This window comes from Pagrus major, chromosome 16, assembly GCF_040436345.1.
Source record: "Pagrus major chromosome 16, Pma_NU_1.0".
In the NCBI taxonomy this organism is placed as follows: Eukaryota; Metazoa; Chordata; class Actinopteri; order Spariformes; family Sparidae; genus Pagrus; species Pagrus major.
In genome coordinates, this window is record NC_133230.1 from 259,914 (window position 1) to 278,240 (window position 18,327).

The 18,327-nt window shown below is 39.6% G+C and overlaps 1 protein-coding gene across 1 annotated transcript; it reads right to left on the bottom strand.

Moving 5' to 3' along the window:
* Window positions 1–6,095: 6,095 nt before the first annotated feature.
* LOC141010949 (forkhead box protein A1-like) lies at window positions 6,096–10,742 on the bottom strand. The gene is made up of 2 exons (XM_073484116.1): window positions 10,677–10,742; window positions 6,096–7,253 (listed from the first exon to the last, which is right to left on the bottom strand). Exons 1-2 carry the CDS (start codon window positions 10,740–10,742, stop codon window positions 6,096–6,098), a joined length of 1,224 nt encoding a protein of 407 aa, XP_073340217.1.
* Window positions 10,743–18,327: the final 7,585 nt, after the last annotated feature.

The window sequence follows — 18,327 nt, forward strand, 5'->3', positions numbered from 1 at the left end:
CATTTGTTTTTAATCTTTTTGTTTTTGTTTACATTTTGGAACAAAATACAGAAAACAAACAAACAATGAATTTGACTTTCATGTTTTTATTTATTTTATTTATTTTTGTTTAACAATAAAATGTTTTTATTCTAAATGTTTGATGTGAAATCATCTTTTAATCCTGCTGATTATTTTAAATGATAACGACTGTGTTTTATTATGACGCACCTGATGTATAATTAACATTAATAAATCATTAGTGGTCCGCTCGGCTCCGCGTGTGTTCGGGGATCATGTCGGCGGATAATTAGCGGCTCATTAGAGAGAAAAAGCTGGAGATCAGAGTGAAATCTGTCGGGATGTGTTCAGGTTCACGGAGCGGCGGCGGAGGTTACAGCCCTCAGATCCGCTCCAGATCCGGCCACAGCGGCGGCGCTTTGAGGCCGCGGGAGGTGCTCCGTGTTCGGCTTGTTCAGCAGCGTGTCGGGGCCACGGAGGACCGGGACAGGACCGACACACAGCCGGGACGAGGGCCGCCGGCCAGACACGAGGCCGAGATCCGAGGAGGAGACAGAGCTCCAGACGGGAGAAGAAGAAGAAAATACAGAGAGAGAAGAAGAAGAAAAAATACAGAAAAAGAAGAAGAAGAAGAAAATACAGAAAGAGATGAAGAAGAAAAAATACAGAAAGAAGAAGAAGAAGGAGAAATACAGAAAGAAGAAGAAGAAAAAATACAGAAAGAAGAAGAAGAAGAAGAAAATACAGAAAGAAGAAGAAGAAGGAGAAATACAGAAAGAAGAAGAAGAAAAAATACAGAAAGAGAAGAAGAAGAAAAAATACAGAAAAAAGAAGAAGAAAATACAGAAAGAGAAGAAGAAGAAAAAATACAGAAAAAAGAAGAAGAAAATACAGAAAGAGAAGAAGAAAATACAGAAAGAGAAGAAGAAGAAGAAAATACAGAAAGAAGAAGAAGAAGAAGAAAATACAGAAAGAGAAGAAGAAGAAATACAGAAAGAAGAAGAAGAAGAAAAAATACAGAAAGAGAAGAAGAAGAAAATACAGAAAGAAGAAGAAGAAGAAAAAATACAGAAAGAGATGAAGAAGAAAATACAGAGAGAGAAGAAGAAGAAAAAATACAGAAAAAAGAAGAAGAAGAAGAAAATACAGAAAGAGAAGAAGAAGAAAAAATACAGAAAAAAGAAGAAGAAAATACAGAAAGAGAAGAAGAAGAAGAAAATACAGAAAGAAGAAGAAGAAGAAAAAATACAGAAAAAAGAAGAAGAAGAAAATACAGAAAGAAGAAGAAGAAAATACAGAAAGAAGAAGAAGAAAATACAGAAAGAGAAGAAGAAGAAAATACAGAAAGAGAAGAAAAAAAATACAGAAAGAAGAAGAAGAAGAAAATACAGAAAGAGAAGAAGAAGAAAATACAGAAAGAGAAGAAGAAAATACAGAAAGAAGAAGAAAATACAGAAAGAGAAGAAGAAGAAAATACAGAAAGTGGAGAAGAAAAAATACAGAAAGAGATGAAGAAGAAAATACAGAAAGAGAAGAAGAAGAAGAAAAAATACAGAAAGAGAAGAAGAAGAAAATACAGAAAGAAGAAGAAGAAAATGCAGAAAGAGAAGAAGAAGAAAATACAGAAAGAAGAAGAAGAAAATACAGAAAGAGAAGAAGGAATAAATACAGAAAGAAGAAGAAGAAGAAATAAATACAGAAAGAGAAGAAGAAGAAAATACAGAAAGAGAAGAAGGAATAAATACAGAAAGAAGAAGAAGAAATAAATACAGAAAGAGAAGAAGAAGAAAATACAGAAAGAGAAGAAGGAATAAATACAGAAAGAAGAAGAAGAAGAAATAAATACAGAAAGAGAAGAAGAAGAAAATACAGAAAGAGAAGAAGGAATAAATACAGAAAGAAGAAGAAGAAGAAATAAATACAGAAAGAGAAGAAGAAGAAAATACAGAAAGAGAAGAAGAAATAAATACAGAAAGAAGAAGAAGAAATAAATACAGAAAGAGAAGAAGAAGAAAATACAGAAAGAGAAGAAGAAAATACAGAAAGAAGAAGAAGAAAATACAGAAAGAGAAGAAGGAATAAATACAGAAAGAAGAAGAAGAAGAAATAAATACAGAAAGAGAAGAAGAAAATACAGAAAGAGAAGAAGAAATAAATACAGAAAGAGAAGAAGAAAATACAGAAAGAGAAGAAGAAATAAATACAGAAAGAGAAGAAGAAGAAATAAATACAGAAAGAGAAGAAGAAAATACAGAAAGAGAAGAAGAAAATACAGAAAGAGAAGAAGAAGAAAATACAGAAAGAGAAGAAGAAATAAATACAGAAAGAGAAGAAGAAAATACAGAAAGAGAAGAAGAAGAAATAAGAACAGAAACAGAATCACAGAGATCAATAATGAAATAAATCCAAATAAAAACAACAAAATAACCAGGCCTAATAAACAGTAAACAACAACAACAACAACAACAGAGAGGAGGAGAAACAGAAAAAGAAAATTAGTCAGACGTCAACAATCAATCAATAAACATCAAAACAACAACAAACAAACAGTTAATAAACCAACGAGCCGAGCACTTTCTGTAAAGTTTTAAATGATTTCATAAAAACACAACATAAGGAGATTCTAGTTTTCTTTGAATGAGAAAAGATTAAATCATTTTTATTGATTATGTTTTAATTTATGAATGACTGAAATCATGTGGAAACCTCGTATCTCCTCGCATATTAAAATAAATGTATTGACATGATGAAGAGGAGCTGGAGCGGGACCATCTGATCAATCTGATCAATCTGATCAATCAGGTCATAGACAACAGACTGGAGATATGAGGTTTACACATGGTTCTTCATCAGCTGTTTCCTTAAGATAAACAATAAAATGTTTCAAATCTCTTTTGTTTCTGTAAAAAATGAAATCAGCAGCTGATAATTAAGTAATTGATATTGATAATATTGATCAGTTGATGGAGCTTCATGCTTTAGTTCAGATCGGAGGTTGAACTGAACTCACACGTGAAATCTAAACATTTATTGATCATTTATTATTAATCATGTTTCAGATTTTCTTCATGACAGTTTGACAGTAACACTTATTGATCACTATAAATATGATAAAGTGTTGAGCTGACCACAATCAATAATAATCAATTAACAACAGATCAATAATGTTTTATGTTTTATTGAAAATGACAGAATAAGTTAAGAAGCAGAAGAAGAAGAAGAAGAAGAACATGCAGCACAGTCGAAAGCTCACAAAACAAACACGGGGTGGTGTTGGGGGGGGGGGGGGGGGGGGGGGGGGGGTCTGTATCAATAATCCATCCTTCAACACATCCTAACTCCTCACCTCCTCCCTCACCTCCTCCCTCACCTCCTCCTCCTTACAAGAGGAAGAAAAGGAGTTCAGCGCTCGATCAAACATTTTATCCACAGAAGTAGAAGAAGACGACCTCCCGCTTCATTCATGCACATGGTAATAATCAATAATCAATAATCAATAATCAGTGATGGACAGTTTCAATACACAGACGCATCAACAGGAACAGGAAGTGGTCTCTCCTTTTACACACAGAGTGAGATTACCAAACAAAAATCCTCTAGACTTAATTATTGATCAATTTGTTAATTTTTTACCCCCATTAATACATTTAAATCATTTATCAATCACAACCGATTGATAAACGAGACTTCTGTGATTGATTGATGATCAGTAAACACAAACAAAGATTTCTGCCCTGAGTTTCGTCTGCAGGCGTCGACGCCGACTCCTCAAACTAAAACTGTCATTAACTGGATCATCTGCAGCTTCGAGTCCGCTCACAGCCGCACCAGTACAAGTACAGTGTTGAATGTGTAGTACTACATGAAGTACTACATGTACATGTACTACACTCTCAGAGTGAAAGTTCAGACTGAGTCAGAACGTGACAGAGATCAATAACTGAATTTAAATGATTTGTAACAAAATCAAACGGGATCAATAACATCCAGTTTAATTCAACACATTTTAAAAACTGATCAGAAATGAACATCAAATTGATCTTGTTGTGTTTTAATGTGATCAATAAATTCATGTTTTAAAGTGTTCATTTACAGAAGTGATCAATAATCAATATGTCAGCTGACGAGTTTTCTTCATGAAAAAGAGTTTTTATGTAAATTTATCTCAAAGTGACGTCGTTATTTTCACAAACACGTTGAGCAGAAAAGTTTCCTGAGAATCAAAAATTAATAAAAATATCAATTGACGACTTACAGCGACACACGGAAACAAGCTGCTCAGAAATCTGCCCGGATACAGACGACATCAGACGACAGGAGACAGGCGAGTGTTTTGAGTGAAGTGACCCTTTAACTCTCAGCTCTTTGATCTGTGTGGGGGTTTCTCACTCTGATGGTCGCGACCCCTCTGGAGGTCAGCGGGATGCAGGCGAGGTCGTGGGAGAAACAAACTCAGAGCCTCATATTTCTGATCAAAATATTATCATTAATCTGTCTCCATGACGACCACATCGCCATCATCACGGGTGACCTTTGACCTTTAAATCTTGTCAGCCCGCGGCTCCGTCTGACGTGAACTGGAAACATTTTCTATCATCAGATATTAATTTTATTAGTTTGATTAAAGTTAAATATTAAAAAACAATCAAAATGTTTCAGTGATTTTTCTTTTATGAACTTAAATTATTTTAAACATTTCTGTTGGTTGTTCAGTGAACAGTCGTGTGATGTCATCGACAGATTCTGTCAAATGAAAAGCTTTTAATTTATTTATAATTAATTCTCTCATTTGTCTTTTTAACATTATTAATATTTTAAAGTTATTTTGAAAGTGTTTTACATTTTGAGCTCGGTGTGATGAAACTCATCCGTCCGTCACGTCTTCAGTCTACAGAGACTTTAAATATATTCTCATTATTTATGTAATTCTGTTCCATAACTTCAGTTTATGATTCACAGTTAACGTGAAGTTTTTCTCTCATGTTGAGTTCATATGAATAAATTTTGTAACTCTGATTAAATTGAATGAATGTGTTTATTGTTGAAGTATCGACTCTTCATTTATTCACATTGACTCAACTTTAAATGAGACACGGAAAATTAAATGTCATTAAATATTAAAGTGTAGTTTGGATCATTTATTTGAGACGTCGTGACAGAATTGATCTCAGCTCGTCGTGTCGCTGCAGGTCGATCAATGAATAAAGACGACAAACTATCAGAGCTGTTGATGAAGGTTCATCCAGGTCCTGGTACCTCTAGGTTCTGTATCATAGGCAACTGGACTTGTTTCAATTTGTTGAAGGCGTTTCATTCTCATCCAAGAGGCTTCTTCAGTTCTTCAGAACTTGCCTACGATACAGCACCTAGAATTATCAGAGAGCTGCCAGTTCAGATGAAACCGATGGAGAGTGAAGCTGAAACTGGTCCAAGATTTAACTCGCAGTTTAAAGACGTTCAGAACATTCAGAACATCAAGTTTAAAGAAATATTTGTCTGTTGGAAGTTTTCTGACTCTGTGTTCAGCTCGATGTCTTTAATCATCCTGATTCATCTTAATCAGATTATTCTGCAGGTGTGAACCCCGTCATCCTGCTGCTGGACCCTGATGGTCCTGGACCCTGATGGTCTTGGTTAGATGGACGGTTCTGCTTGAGGTTTCTGCCTGTTAAAGGCAGTTTTTTCTCACCACTGTCACCGAGTGCTGCTCACAGGAGAAATGTTGTGTCGATCTGGACCAGCTCACACTGGAACGTGTCATGAGACGACCTTTGTTGTGAATTGGTGCTATACAAATACAGATTGATTGATTGATTGATTGATTGATTGATTGATTGATTGATTGATTGGACCCTGGTGGTCCTGGTCTTATCCGGAATGCGTCAGAGGTTTTGATCTTTGTTTGTTTGTGACTCTGTGTGTGAGAGGAGATCACAGACCTGGATCAGTTTTAAGTGTTTTCGGGTCTCTGTGGGTCCTGGTTCGGTCACAGTGCAGGAGTTCAGTTCAGAGACAATCCGGTTCATCACAGTCACACAGGAAGTCCAGGACAGCTGCATGCAGAGAGAGAGTCCAAACAGGAAGTGCAGTAGGTACTACGAGGTGTTGAGGAGTGGTCTGGGGTATACCCCCTGGTAGTAGGAGGCCTCCAGAGACTCCATGGTCCTCCCCCCAAGGCTGGACGCCCCCCCGGCGCTGTAGGAGGAGTACTGCAGTGCCTCGTAGGCCTTCAGGTCCAGTTTGTGCTGCTGCTCAGAGGACGACATTAAGTTATTGATGGAGAACGGGTGGTTGAAGGAGTAGTGGGGGTCTCCTTTCAGGTGCAGCTGGGACTCGTGTGCCATGGAGTGGGGGGGTAATGACAGGGAGGACAGGAGCTGGGAGCCGGACACCTTCAGGTCCGCCCCACCGCCGACGCTTCCCCGCAGGTCCAGACCTGGAGGCGAGGCTGCCTGGCTGGAGGAAGGCAGGGAGGAGGAGTCCAGGAGTCCTGGAGGCTTGATGGCGTCCACTGAAGGAGACGCTCCTCCTCCTCCTCCCCCTTGCTCCTTCCTGCCGTCGGACTTCGGCGACATCTTCTTCTCGCACTTGAACCTCTTCTGGCGGCGCAGGTAGCAGCCATTCTCGAACATGTTCCCGGAGTCTGGGTGCAGGGTCCAGTACGAGCCCTTCCCTGGTTTGTCCGGTGAGCGCGACACCTTGACAAAGCAGTCGTTGAACGACAGCGAGTGCCGGATGGAGTTCTGCCAGCGCTGCTGGTTCTGCCGGTAGTACGGGAACAGGTCCATGATCCATTGGTAGATCTCGCTCAACGTCAGCATCTTGCTGGGCGCCTGCTGGATCGCCATGGTGATGAGCGAGATGTAGGAGTAGGGCGGTTTGGCGTGCGGGTAGCTCCGTCTGAACGCCTTGTTGTCACGGCCGCGGTTCAGTCCACCGCTGCCGTAGGCCATGCCAGGGCTCATGGTGGGACTCATGCCACCGTATGGGTTCAGACCCATCGAGGCCTGCTGGGCCGACACCGAGCTCATACTGGACGGGCTCAGAGTCCCGCCCATCGAAGACACGCCCCCTCCCAGACCCGACATGGCCACCTGAGCCGAGCTGCCCATCCCTCCCACTGGGGCGGGGCTGAGACCGGTCCCGCTGTACGACATGTTGAAGGAGCCAGACGTGGTCCCGCTGCTGGACATGTATCCTGTCATGGATCCAAGACCAGAACCCATCCCGCCGCCGGCCATTGGAGAGTACATCTGCAGAGAGACCAGAGACTGTTAGACCAGAAACAGAGATAGTCAAACCAGAACCAGAAACAGTTATACCAGAACCGGTTAAACCAAAACCAGTACTAGTTACAACAAAACCAGAACCAGATGGACTGGACTAGAACCCATTCCACTGGTGGCCATCAGAGTGTATATCTGCAGAGAGACCAGAACCAGTTAGACCAATTTAGAACCATTTAAACTGGGACTGGAACCAGATCAGAACCAGGTCTAGGTTAAGGGTCAAGCTCAAAGCCAGTGAAACCAGATGGAACCAGTTAAAGCTGAACAGAACCAGTTGGACCAGAACTAGTTATACCCATACTGGCCTAAGTGGTACTGGTTCTGGAGCGGTCGACTAGATGAAAATACACCCAAAACCAGTTAGTCCACCACCAGTGAGACCGGAACCAGATCATAGACGTTTATACTAGACTGGTAAGAGCTGGTCAGAACCAGTTCGACTAGAACCAGACAGACCAGTTAATCAGTGACAGTTAGAGAAGATTCTAACCAGTTGGACCAGAACCAGTTATACCTGATCTGGTGTACTCGTACTGGTCCTGGAGGACTCTAACTGTCTGTAATATTTTGCAGATTAGTTCTTTTGATGATGATTTTTTTAAATGTTTAATTTTCCGTCCTGTAGGTTCGTGTTGGACCTCTGACCACTTCACGCTGTGATGAAAAGATCCAGTTGGTTTCTAGTTTCTGGTTCTGACCCGTACCAGCAGCGCAGACACAGTTGATGGTAATCTATCAAACTGATGAAGTCACTGTTTATTGATTAAATGATCATCGATTGATTTCTGTGTTTATGATTTCTGACTGAATCACTTCAAACCTTCAGATCAATATTTCATCATGATTGTGGATCAATATTCAGCCTCAGACTGTCGACAGGTTTTATATTTGATCTGACTCAAACGGAGCAACATTTGAACCTGATTGCATCGATCGATCGATTATCAAACTGAATCCCTGTTGATTTATCCTTAATTTATGTCTGATAACAAACACAGATCCTTTAATTTGAGACCAAATCTTTTAATTTGAAAAGCATCAATTTAGGATGGTGTGAAGAGATTTCCTCCTTAAATAATTTATTAATTAACTCTTTATTAACCCTGAAAATACAACAAATTATATATAAACATAAATATAATATACATATAAATAAATTAATGTTTGATGGTTTGTTTGATTTTTTTTCTCCCATTGAAAAAAAAACATTGAATCATGAAAAGACCTTAATCAATAAATTACTCTATTCCATTAATCAATCTATAATTGATCCTCTTTAATTCTATAACTCATTACATCATCATTAATTGATTAAGAAAAAACAAGATATTTAGTTTCAGAGAGTGATCAATAATATTTCAGCTGTTTCAACATGAATTAATTTTAAAGGACGAAAACAAAACAGTTTAAATTAAACCGATAATTAATAAGAAAATAACTCAACCAATTAATTATCTGCTGACATCATAATTATTGATCAGTTTAATTTTACTGAGACTTTTTTATGTTTTGATCTTTTGATCTGATCGTCAGACTCCGCCGTCACTTCTGTCATTGATGTTTTATATTTTACATTTACTGTCTTTAATACTTCCGGCTGCACAACAGTTATTTATTCTTTAATGTGCGATCGATTCATCTTTAAGTTGATCACATCAGTCAGATAGGCTATAAAATGTTTCTGTCTGAAAACTTAATTATTAAAACACTAAAATATAATTTAATCACATTATTTATCCATCATAATGAAACACTTCCTGTGAAACTAAACCACAGTTTAATATTTTTAACATTAAATCACATTTTCATCTTTTAACGGTCTTTCTGTTTTTTGATCCGCTCGACCTGCTGCTGGTTTTCCCTCCAGACTTTAATTAATTAAGCATTAAAACATTAAAACTATAAATATGATATATAAATGATTTATCACGTTAATAACAGAACAATAGATTCATATTTATTAAATCTGATTCTTTGATATCAACCAGCTGCGAACCCACGAAATGATTTTACATCCAATTTAATTTAAAATCAGTAACATTCAGCTGATGTTTGGTGTTTTTAACAATAACAACAATATTCACACACACACACACGCAGTGTGTTTTTATTATATTATAGCGGTGATGTGAGTGCGCGCGCGCGCGCGTGTGTGTGCGTGACTCCACAGCGGCGGCTTCTGAAATAATCCGATAATCAACATTATTATGAGCTCGTGACTCTGATCATCAGCTGATCATCAGGTAATAATCAGCTGTTAATTGTCGATAATGTTATTATGAGACAAAGTGTGCGCTCACATCGGATCAATAACAAAAGTGATTAAAACAATCTGATTGTTTCAGTGAACTGATTCTGTCCGTCAGCCGTAAATTTTCATTCAAGACTCCGTTTAAAAAACACACATTTTAAAGTGACACCACGTCAGTAAAACGCGGGCGTGTCTCGCGTTAAAATAACCGTTTGATTTTATTGTTTCAGAGGTCCGAACTGATTCCGGATCAATCTACACACCGAACGTCACAATATTTGATCACTGATTGATTTTAAAGATATGACGAGTTCATGTTGTCTGTGTGCAAATGTTTCATCTGGTTATTTTTATTTTCTGTGTTTTCTTGGTGCAGTTCGGTCGCGTCTCCGCGCTGCTGCAGCTCTGCTTTAAACAGAGATTATTGATCTCAGAGCCGATGAATCGAAACTAAATTAATACAATAAAACATATTTCCTGCAGTGAGACGTCGCGTCAATAGAACATCTGAGCTTCAGTTTATTTCAGGTTTTTATTGGATTTAATTTTGTTCAGTGTTTCAGTTTCTCTGCGTTAAAATGTAATGTTTCATATAAACTCAAATAATCTGTCCCATTATAATAATAATAATAATAATGATGATGACGATGATGATGATGATAATAATAATAATAATACAGATATTGATCTCCACAGCGTTTCTTTCTTTTTCTTTTCTTTTCTTCTCGCGCGGACACTCAAAAATGAATCCAACATTAGAGAAACGGATCTATCTGATCAATGAAACAGAAAAAGTTCAAATCTGAATCATTTTGAATTAACTGATAAAACCTTTCAATAATTAAACGTTTGTGTTTTCACTTTATTCTGAAGTTTTGAGCGGAAGTGATGTTGAAATGATTTTAATCAGATTTAATCTTCACTTTGTTGTTTTTATAAAGTTTTAAGCTTCACTCAGTAAATTCAGACAGAACAAACTGTTCGAGCCGGTTACAGAAACTCATCGGAACTTTTTACAGAAAACTTCTCCCTCTGATCTGGATCTATGTGTGCCGGGTCCGGACGGGTCTGCCCCGGGTCTCAGACCTCTCAGTGACCGTGTAAAGCGGCGGTAAAGCGGGCAGACAGTGACCGACCTCCTCGCTGTAGTATCCGCTCCAGTCCGGAGCCTCGTGCCCTTCCATCTTCACCGCGCCCAGCATGACGGGAGCCCGCGGCCGGATCCTGCAGGTCCCGGTCCGGTCCTCCTGCTCCGGTCCCGATCTGTCTCTGTGTGTCCGGGTCCAGGTGAAAGTGTCCCGAGCCGAGCCGAGCCGAGCCAATCCGGGCCAGGAGGAGCGGAGAGAGGCAGAGTGTTAGTGAGGAGGAGGAGGAGGAGGAGATGATGACCTGCGACTCATGTGATCCTCCTCCTCCTGGTGCTGGTCCAACCCTCCACACACACACACACACACACACACACACACACACACACACACACACACACACACACAGTTTATTATCATGAAGAGGAATAAAAACCTGTTTTATTGTGAAAAACTTCAATAATGTAAATAATAAGGTCAACATGACGTCATCATCACTTTAAACACAGGCCCTTTAAAACTGCAAAATCATCACTTTATTAATGAGATAATCAATCAGACTGACGTCATGTTCTTTCTGTGACGACTCAGAAACATTCAGAAACATTCAGAAACATTCAGAAACATTCAGAAACGTTCAGAAATGTTCAGAAACATTCAGAAACATTCAGAAACGTTCAGAAACATTCAGAAACATTCAGAAACGTTCAGAAATGTTCAGAAACATTCAGAAACATTCAGAAACGTTCAGAAACATTCAGAAACATTCAGAAACGTTCAGAAATGTTCAGAAACATTCAGAAACACTCAGAAACGTTCAGAAACGTTCAGAAACACTCAGAAACGTTCAGAAATGTTCAGAAACGTTCAGAAACACTCAGAAACGTTCAGAAACACTCAGAAACATTCAGAAACCTTCAGAAACACTCAGAAACGTTCAGAAACACTCAGAAACGTTCAGAAACACTCAGAAACGTTCAGAAACACTAAGAAACCTTCAGAAACACTCAGAAACGTTCAGAAACACTCAGAAACATTCAGAAACAGTCAGAAACCTTCAGAAACACTAAGAAACCTTCAGAAACACTCAGAAACACTCAGAAACATTCAGAAACACTAAGAAACGTTCAGAAGCACCTCAGAAATGTTCAGAAACGTTCAGAAAACACTCAGAAACGTTCAGAAACATTCAGAAATGTTCAGAAACACTCAGAAACGTTCAGAAACACTCAGAAACATTCAGAAACCTTCAGAAACACTAGGAAACGTTCAGAAGCACTCAGAAACGTTTAGAAACACTCAGAAACATTCAGAAACCTTCAGAAACACTAGGAAACGTTCAGAAGCACTCAGAAACGTTTAGAAACATTCAGAAACCTTCAGAAACACTAAGAAACATTCAGAAACACCTCAGAAATGTTCAGAAATGTTCAGAAACATTCAGAAACATTCAGAAATGTTCAGAAACACTCAGAAATGTTCAGAAACACTAAGAAACATTCAGAAACGTTAAGAAACACTCAGAAACATTCTGAAAAATTTAGAAACATTCAGAAACACTCAGAAACACTCAGAAACATTCAGAAACACTCAGAAACATTCAGAAATACTGAAACATTCAGAAACATTCAGAAACACTCATAAACATTCAGAAATACTGAAACATTCAGAAACACGTAGAAACACTCAGAAAGATTCTCAAACACTCAGAAACACTCAGAAACAGAGACACATTCAGAAACATTCAGAAACACTTTGAAACATTCAGAAACACTGAAACATTCAGAAACACTTTGAAACACTCAGAAACACTCATAAACATTCAGAAATACAGAAACATTCAGCAACACTCTGAAATACTCAGTATGTGAGAATGAGCCACTGGTTGAATTAAGTTATTAGAAACAAAAAGAGTCACCGTGTCATCAGCTAACTGCTGCTACCTGTAGCTGCTGTTATTTAGCCCATTTAGCTGTGCAGCTAGTGGTCTGGACCGGTTTTTAATGTGTCTGATCCTGTTTTTACAAGATTCATTACAGCTCACGATGACCTCAGTTTTTCATTTACAGAGTGCATTAGGAGTTAATTCGTGGATAAGTGAATGAATGAATAATAATGATAATGATGATGATAATAATAAGGATGATAATGATAATGATAATAATGATACTGATGATAATGATAATTATGATGATAATGATAATAATAAGGATGATAATGATAATGATAATAATGATACTGATGATAATGATAATTATGATGATAATAATAATAATAAGGATGATAATGATAATAATGATACTGATGATAATGATAATAATAAGGATGAAAATAATAATGATGATAATGACAATGATAATGATGATAATGATAATAAGGATGATAATAATGATGATGATAATGATAATAATAATGGTGATAATGATAATGATAATGATGATGATAATGTTAATAATAATGATGATGATAATAATAATGGTGATAATGATAATGATAATAAGGATATAATAATGATGATGATAATGATAATAATAATGGTGATAATGATAATGATAATGATGATGATAATGTTGATAATAATGATAATGATAATGATAATAAGGATATAATAATGATGATGATAATGATAATAATAATGGTGATAATGATAATGATAATGATGATGACAATGTTGATAATAATGATAATGATAATGATAATAAGGATATAATAATGATGATGATAATGATAATAATAATGGTGATAATGATAATGATAATGATGATGATAATGTTGATAATAATGATGATAATGATAATAAGGATATAATAATGATGATGATAATGATAATAATAATGGTGATAATGATAATGATGACGATAATAATGATGATGATAATGATGATGATAATGATGATAATGATGATGATAATGATGATAATGATAATGATAATGATAATGATAATGATAATAATAAGGATGATAATAATAATAATGATGATAATGATAATAATGATAATAATAATGATGTGCCTGGTCCGGACGGGTCTGCCCCGGGTCTCAGACCTCTCAGTGACCGTGTAAAGCGGCGGTAAAGCGGGCAGACAGTGACCGACCTCCTCGCTGTAGTATCCGCTCCAGTCCGGAGCCTCGTGCCCTTCCATCTTCACCGCGCCCAGCATGACGGGAGCCTGCGGCCGGATGCTGCAGGTCCCGGTCCGGTCCTCCTGCTCCGGTCCCCGATCTGTCTCTGTGTGTCCGGGTCCAGGTGAAAGTGTCCCGAGCCGAGCCGAGCCGAGCCGATCCAGGCCAGGAGGAGCGGAGAGAGGCAGTGTTAGTGAGGAGGAGGAGGAGGAGGAGGTGATGATGATCTGCGACTCATGTGATCCTCCTCCTCCTGGTGCTGGTCCAACCCTCCAGATACACACACACACACACACACACACACACACACACACACACACACACACAGTTTATTATCATGAAGAGGAATAAAAACCTGTTTTATTGTGAAAAACTTCAATAATGTAAATAATAAGGTCAACATGACGTCATTATCACTTTAAACACAGGCCCTTTAAAACTGCAAAAATAATGATGATAATGATAATAATGATAATAATTATAATGACAATAATAATGATGATGATGATGATAATGATAATAAATGACTTTGATGTTTTTATCTGCAGGTTTGAGGCCTTTTTTTAATCTTAAATCTTTAAAGTGATGAAAAAGGATCAAATGTATTTGTGAGTTTCCAGCTGGACCATCAGATAGAAATAAAAGGTTCACTCAATGTCACTTTACTGAACACACTGGATGATGAGGAGCAGTGAGCTGTGGCTGAAAGCTCAGGGAGAGACTGAAGACACTCAGCTTTTTTCCTGATGTCCATCTTCAGACTGAAGGATCGTTAAAAATAATCAGTGAATTAATTTTAGATTTAATGAGTTAATGAAATGCTCTGAAATATGAAAGACTAATTAAAGCAGTGGTTCTCAAAGAGCAGTCCACGGACCCACAGGGGTTGTTGAGGAGGCTCCAGGAGGTCGTTGGGGAGGGTCCAGGAGGTGGTTGAGGAGGCTCCAGGATGTCGTTGAGGAGGGTCCAGGAGGTGGTTGAGGAGGGTCCAAGAGGCCGTTGAGGAGGGTCCAGGAGGTCGTTGAGGAGGGTCCAGGAGGTCGCTGGGGAGGGTCCAGGAGGTCGTTGAGGAGGGTCCAGGAGGTGGTTGAGGAGGCTCCAGGATGTCGTTGAGGAGGCTCCAGGATGTCGTTGAGGAGGGTCCAGGAGGTCGTTGAGGAGGGTCCAAGAGGCCGTTGAGGAGGGTCCAGGAGGTCGTTGAGGAGGGTCCAAGAGGCCGTTGAGGAGGGTCCAGGAGGTCGTTGAGGAGGGTCCAGGAGGTCCGCAGCAGCACAATCATTATTTTTTTATTTTTACCATAAACTATGATGAAACACAGTAATCTATCATATCACATTGTGTTGATATGTACTCTACAGGCCTGTTGGATCAGTTCCACCATCTGGATCAATAACATGAGTCATCTGTACATCCTCATCAGAGGATGAAGACCTGAGACGATGGTCGAAAAGCTCCTCAAGACTTTAGTTCCACTGAGATTCTGTTAATAAATGAATCCATTTTAATAAAATCATCATTCATTCATGCATTTATAATGAGCTCATTAACATTAAAGCTCAGTTACCAGCTGTTTCCTGAGCTTTCTACCATCACGCATGGTTTTCATCATGAAGCTCCTCTTTCTATAATCTAAATTCAAACAAACAGACTTTCATTTCACCCATCAAAGATAATTATATATTTATTATAGTTAATGTGTCCACTAATCATCACCTCATTAATGTCTTGATGAATATGATGTTATCATATTTATTAAAGCAGTAAATCAGTTTAACTTCACACAGATCAATAATAATAATGTGAATCAGATCAAACATGAAGAGAAGAATCAGGATTAATGTTTTTATTAAAATATTAATTAAAGTATGTGTGCAGTCTGAAGTTTAGTGACCCGGTGCAACTGATCCCGGGTCAGATTCTGCTCCGCTCCACTGGTTCCAGTCTGCAGGTTTAATGAGCCGAGCGATGGATCGCTGCTCGCCATTATCACACTGGATTAACTGGATCATCCACTGGATTAAAGGACACTTACACCACAACACAGACAGGAGGAGGAGGACTGAAGAAAGCGAGTAGAATAACTTTATTTATACAGTTTTTTACAAACTTTATTTAAACAGACGTTTTAAATAAAACACAGAAACTGAAGCATCAGGTTTATATTTAATGTTTGTCGACTGTGGAGGTTTTAGTTGAACTTTATTCATATCGGCCTCATTAACAGACCGACAGAGGAGTTCTGCTCCTAATAAACCAACAACTCTGCGAACACACCTGAGAACGTCTCTGAAGACAAATAAATAAATGTCGTCGGCTTTAATAAGATTTTAAATAAAGTTGCTAAAAAAACAACAACAAAAAAACAAGGTCGATTTCAGGAAAACCTGGATGAAAACTTTGGACCAGAAACATCTGAGCTCAGAGTTAAAGATGTTTTGGATCCAGACTGGACCTTAAACCGGTCAGGCCTGGACTCTGAGTCTTATTACACAGCTCTTGACCTTGTAGGTCAGAGACCACATGTCCTTCACTGCAGAACTCTAGACCAGTTAGATCCGGATCAAGAGTCTCATTTCAGAGCTCTGGAACAGCTGGACTTGGACTGAGAGTAAGATAAGAACCCCTGTGCAGTTTTGGATCAGTGAGACTTTAACTTAAGGGTTGTTATCGGAAGGGCGCTGGTTCTATTCCCCTGGTCTGCATGTTGAAGTGTCCTTGGGCAAGATACTGAACCCCAAAAACTGCTCCTGATGCATTGCATGGCAGCCACCGCCATCAGTGTATGAATGTATGAATTACTGTAAGTCGCTTTGGACAAAAGCGTCTGTTAAATGTAAACTACAAACATCACAGCAGAGTTCTGATCCAGTTTTACCAGACACGCAGTCTTAGTTCAGTTGAACCTTTGAGTTTCAGAGTAAAGAACTGGACCCTTTGGACCTGAGACTGCCCTTGGACACACTTCTGAAGTTTCTAAGTACAACCTGGATCAAGACATCCTGCACAGTTTTGATCCAGTTCTGGTCCCACTCTGTCCAGTCCTTGGTGGACTGGGTCCAGTTTGACCAGTTCTTGACCCGGAGGACTCACCTGGAGACAGAAAGTCTCTGTGAGTCTGAATCAACCTGATCTGATCTGATTTATGTGTCTGTTTGTGTTTCAGGTTAGTGAGACTGAGAGATGAAGCAATCAGAGTACTGTGCTGACGTCAGCTTCCTGTTTGTGGTTCAGGACTCGGAGGTTCAGAGTTTCTGTGTGACTCAGACTGTAAATCCTGCAGCTGTCACACTAAAAGCTCCGCAGTAATAATTATCCTGTTAGAGCCGAGACTGACTCACCTGTCACCTGCCCATGAACCCCGCACAGACTAACTGACTCCAACAGGACTCACACTGACAGGCAGGCAGAGCCTGGAGCTGGAGCTGGAACTGAACCTGGACCTGGACCTGGAGCTGAGAGAACTGGCCTCTCCACCAGAAACCTAAAAACTGGTCTCTACCGACTGGTCTCCACAGACTGGTTTCTACAGACTGGTTTCTACAGACTGGTCTCTACAGACTGGTCTCCACAGACTGGTTCCTGTACACTGGTCTCTAATGACTAGTCTCCACCGACTGGTTCCTACAGACTGGTTCCTGTACACTGGTCTCTAACGACTGGTTTCTACCGACTGGTCTCCACAGACTGGTTTCTACAGACTGGTTTCTACAGACTGGTCTCTACAGACTGGTCTCCACAGACTGGTTCCTGTACACTGGTCTCTAACGACTAGTCTCCACCAACTGGTTCCTACAGACTGGTTCCTACAGACTGGTCTCCACAGACAGGTTCCCTACAGACTGGTCTCTACAGACTGGTCTCTGCAGATCTACAGACTGGTTCCTACAGACTGGTCTCTACAGACTGGTCTCCACAGACTGGTTCCTACAGGCTGGTCTCCACAGACTGGTTCCTACAGACTGGTCTCTACCAACTGGTCTCCACAGACTGGTTCCTACAGACTGGTCTCTACAGGCAGGTTCCTACAGACTGGTCTCTACAGACAGGTTCCTTCAGATTGGTCTCTACAGACTGGTTCCTACAGACTGGTCTCTACAGACAGGTTCCTTCAGACTGGTCTCTACAGACAAGTTCCTACAGACTAGTCTCTACCGACTGGTCTCCACAGACTGGTCTCTACAGACTGGTCTCTACAGATCTACAGACTGGCTCTTACAGACTGGTCTCTACCGACTGGTCTCCACAGACTGGTTCCTACAGACTGGTCTCTACCGACTGGTCTCCACAGACTGGTTCCTGTACACTGGTCTCTAACGACTAGTCTCCACCGACTGGTTCCTACAGACTGGTTCCTGTACACTGGTCTCTAACGACTGGTTTCTACCGACTGGTCTCCACAGACTGGTTTCTACAGACTGGTTTCTACAGACTGGTCTCTACAGACTGGTCTCCACAGACTGGTTCCTGTACACTGGTCTCTAACGACTAGTCTCCACCAACTGGTTCCTACAGACTGGTTCCTACAGACTGGTCTCCACAGACAGGTTCCCTACAGACTGGTCTCTACAGACTGGTCTCTA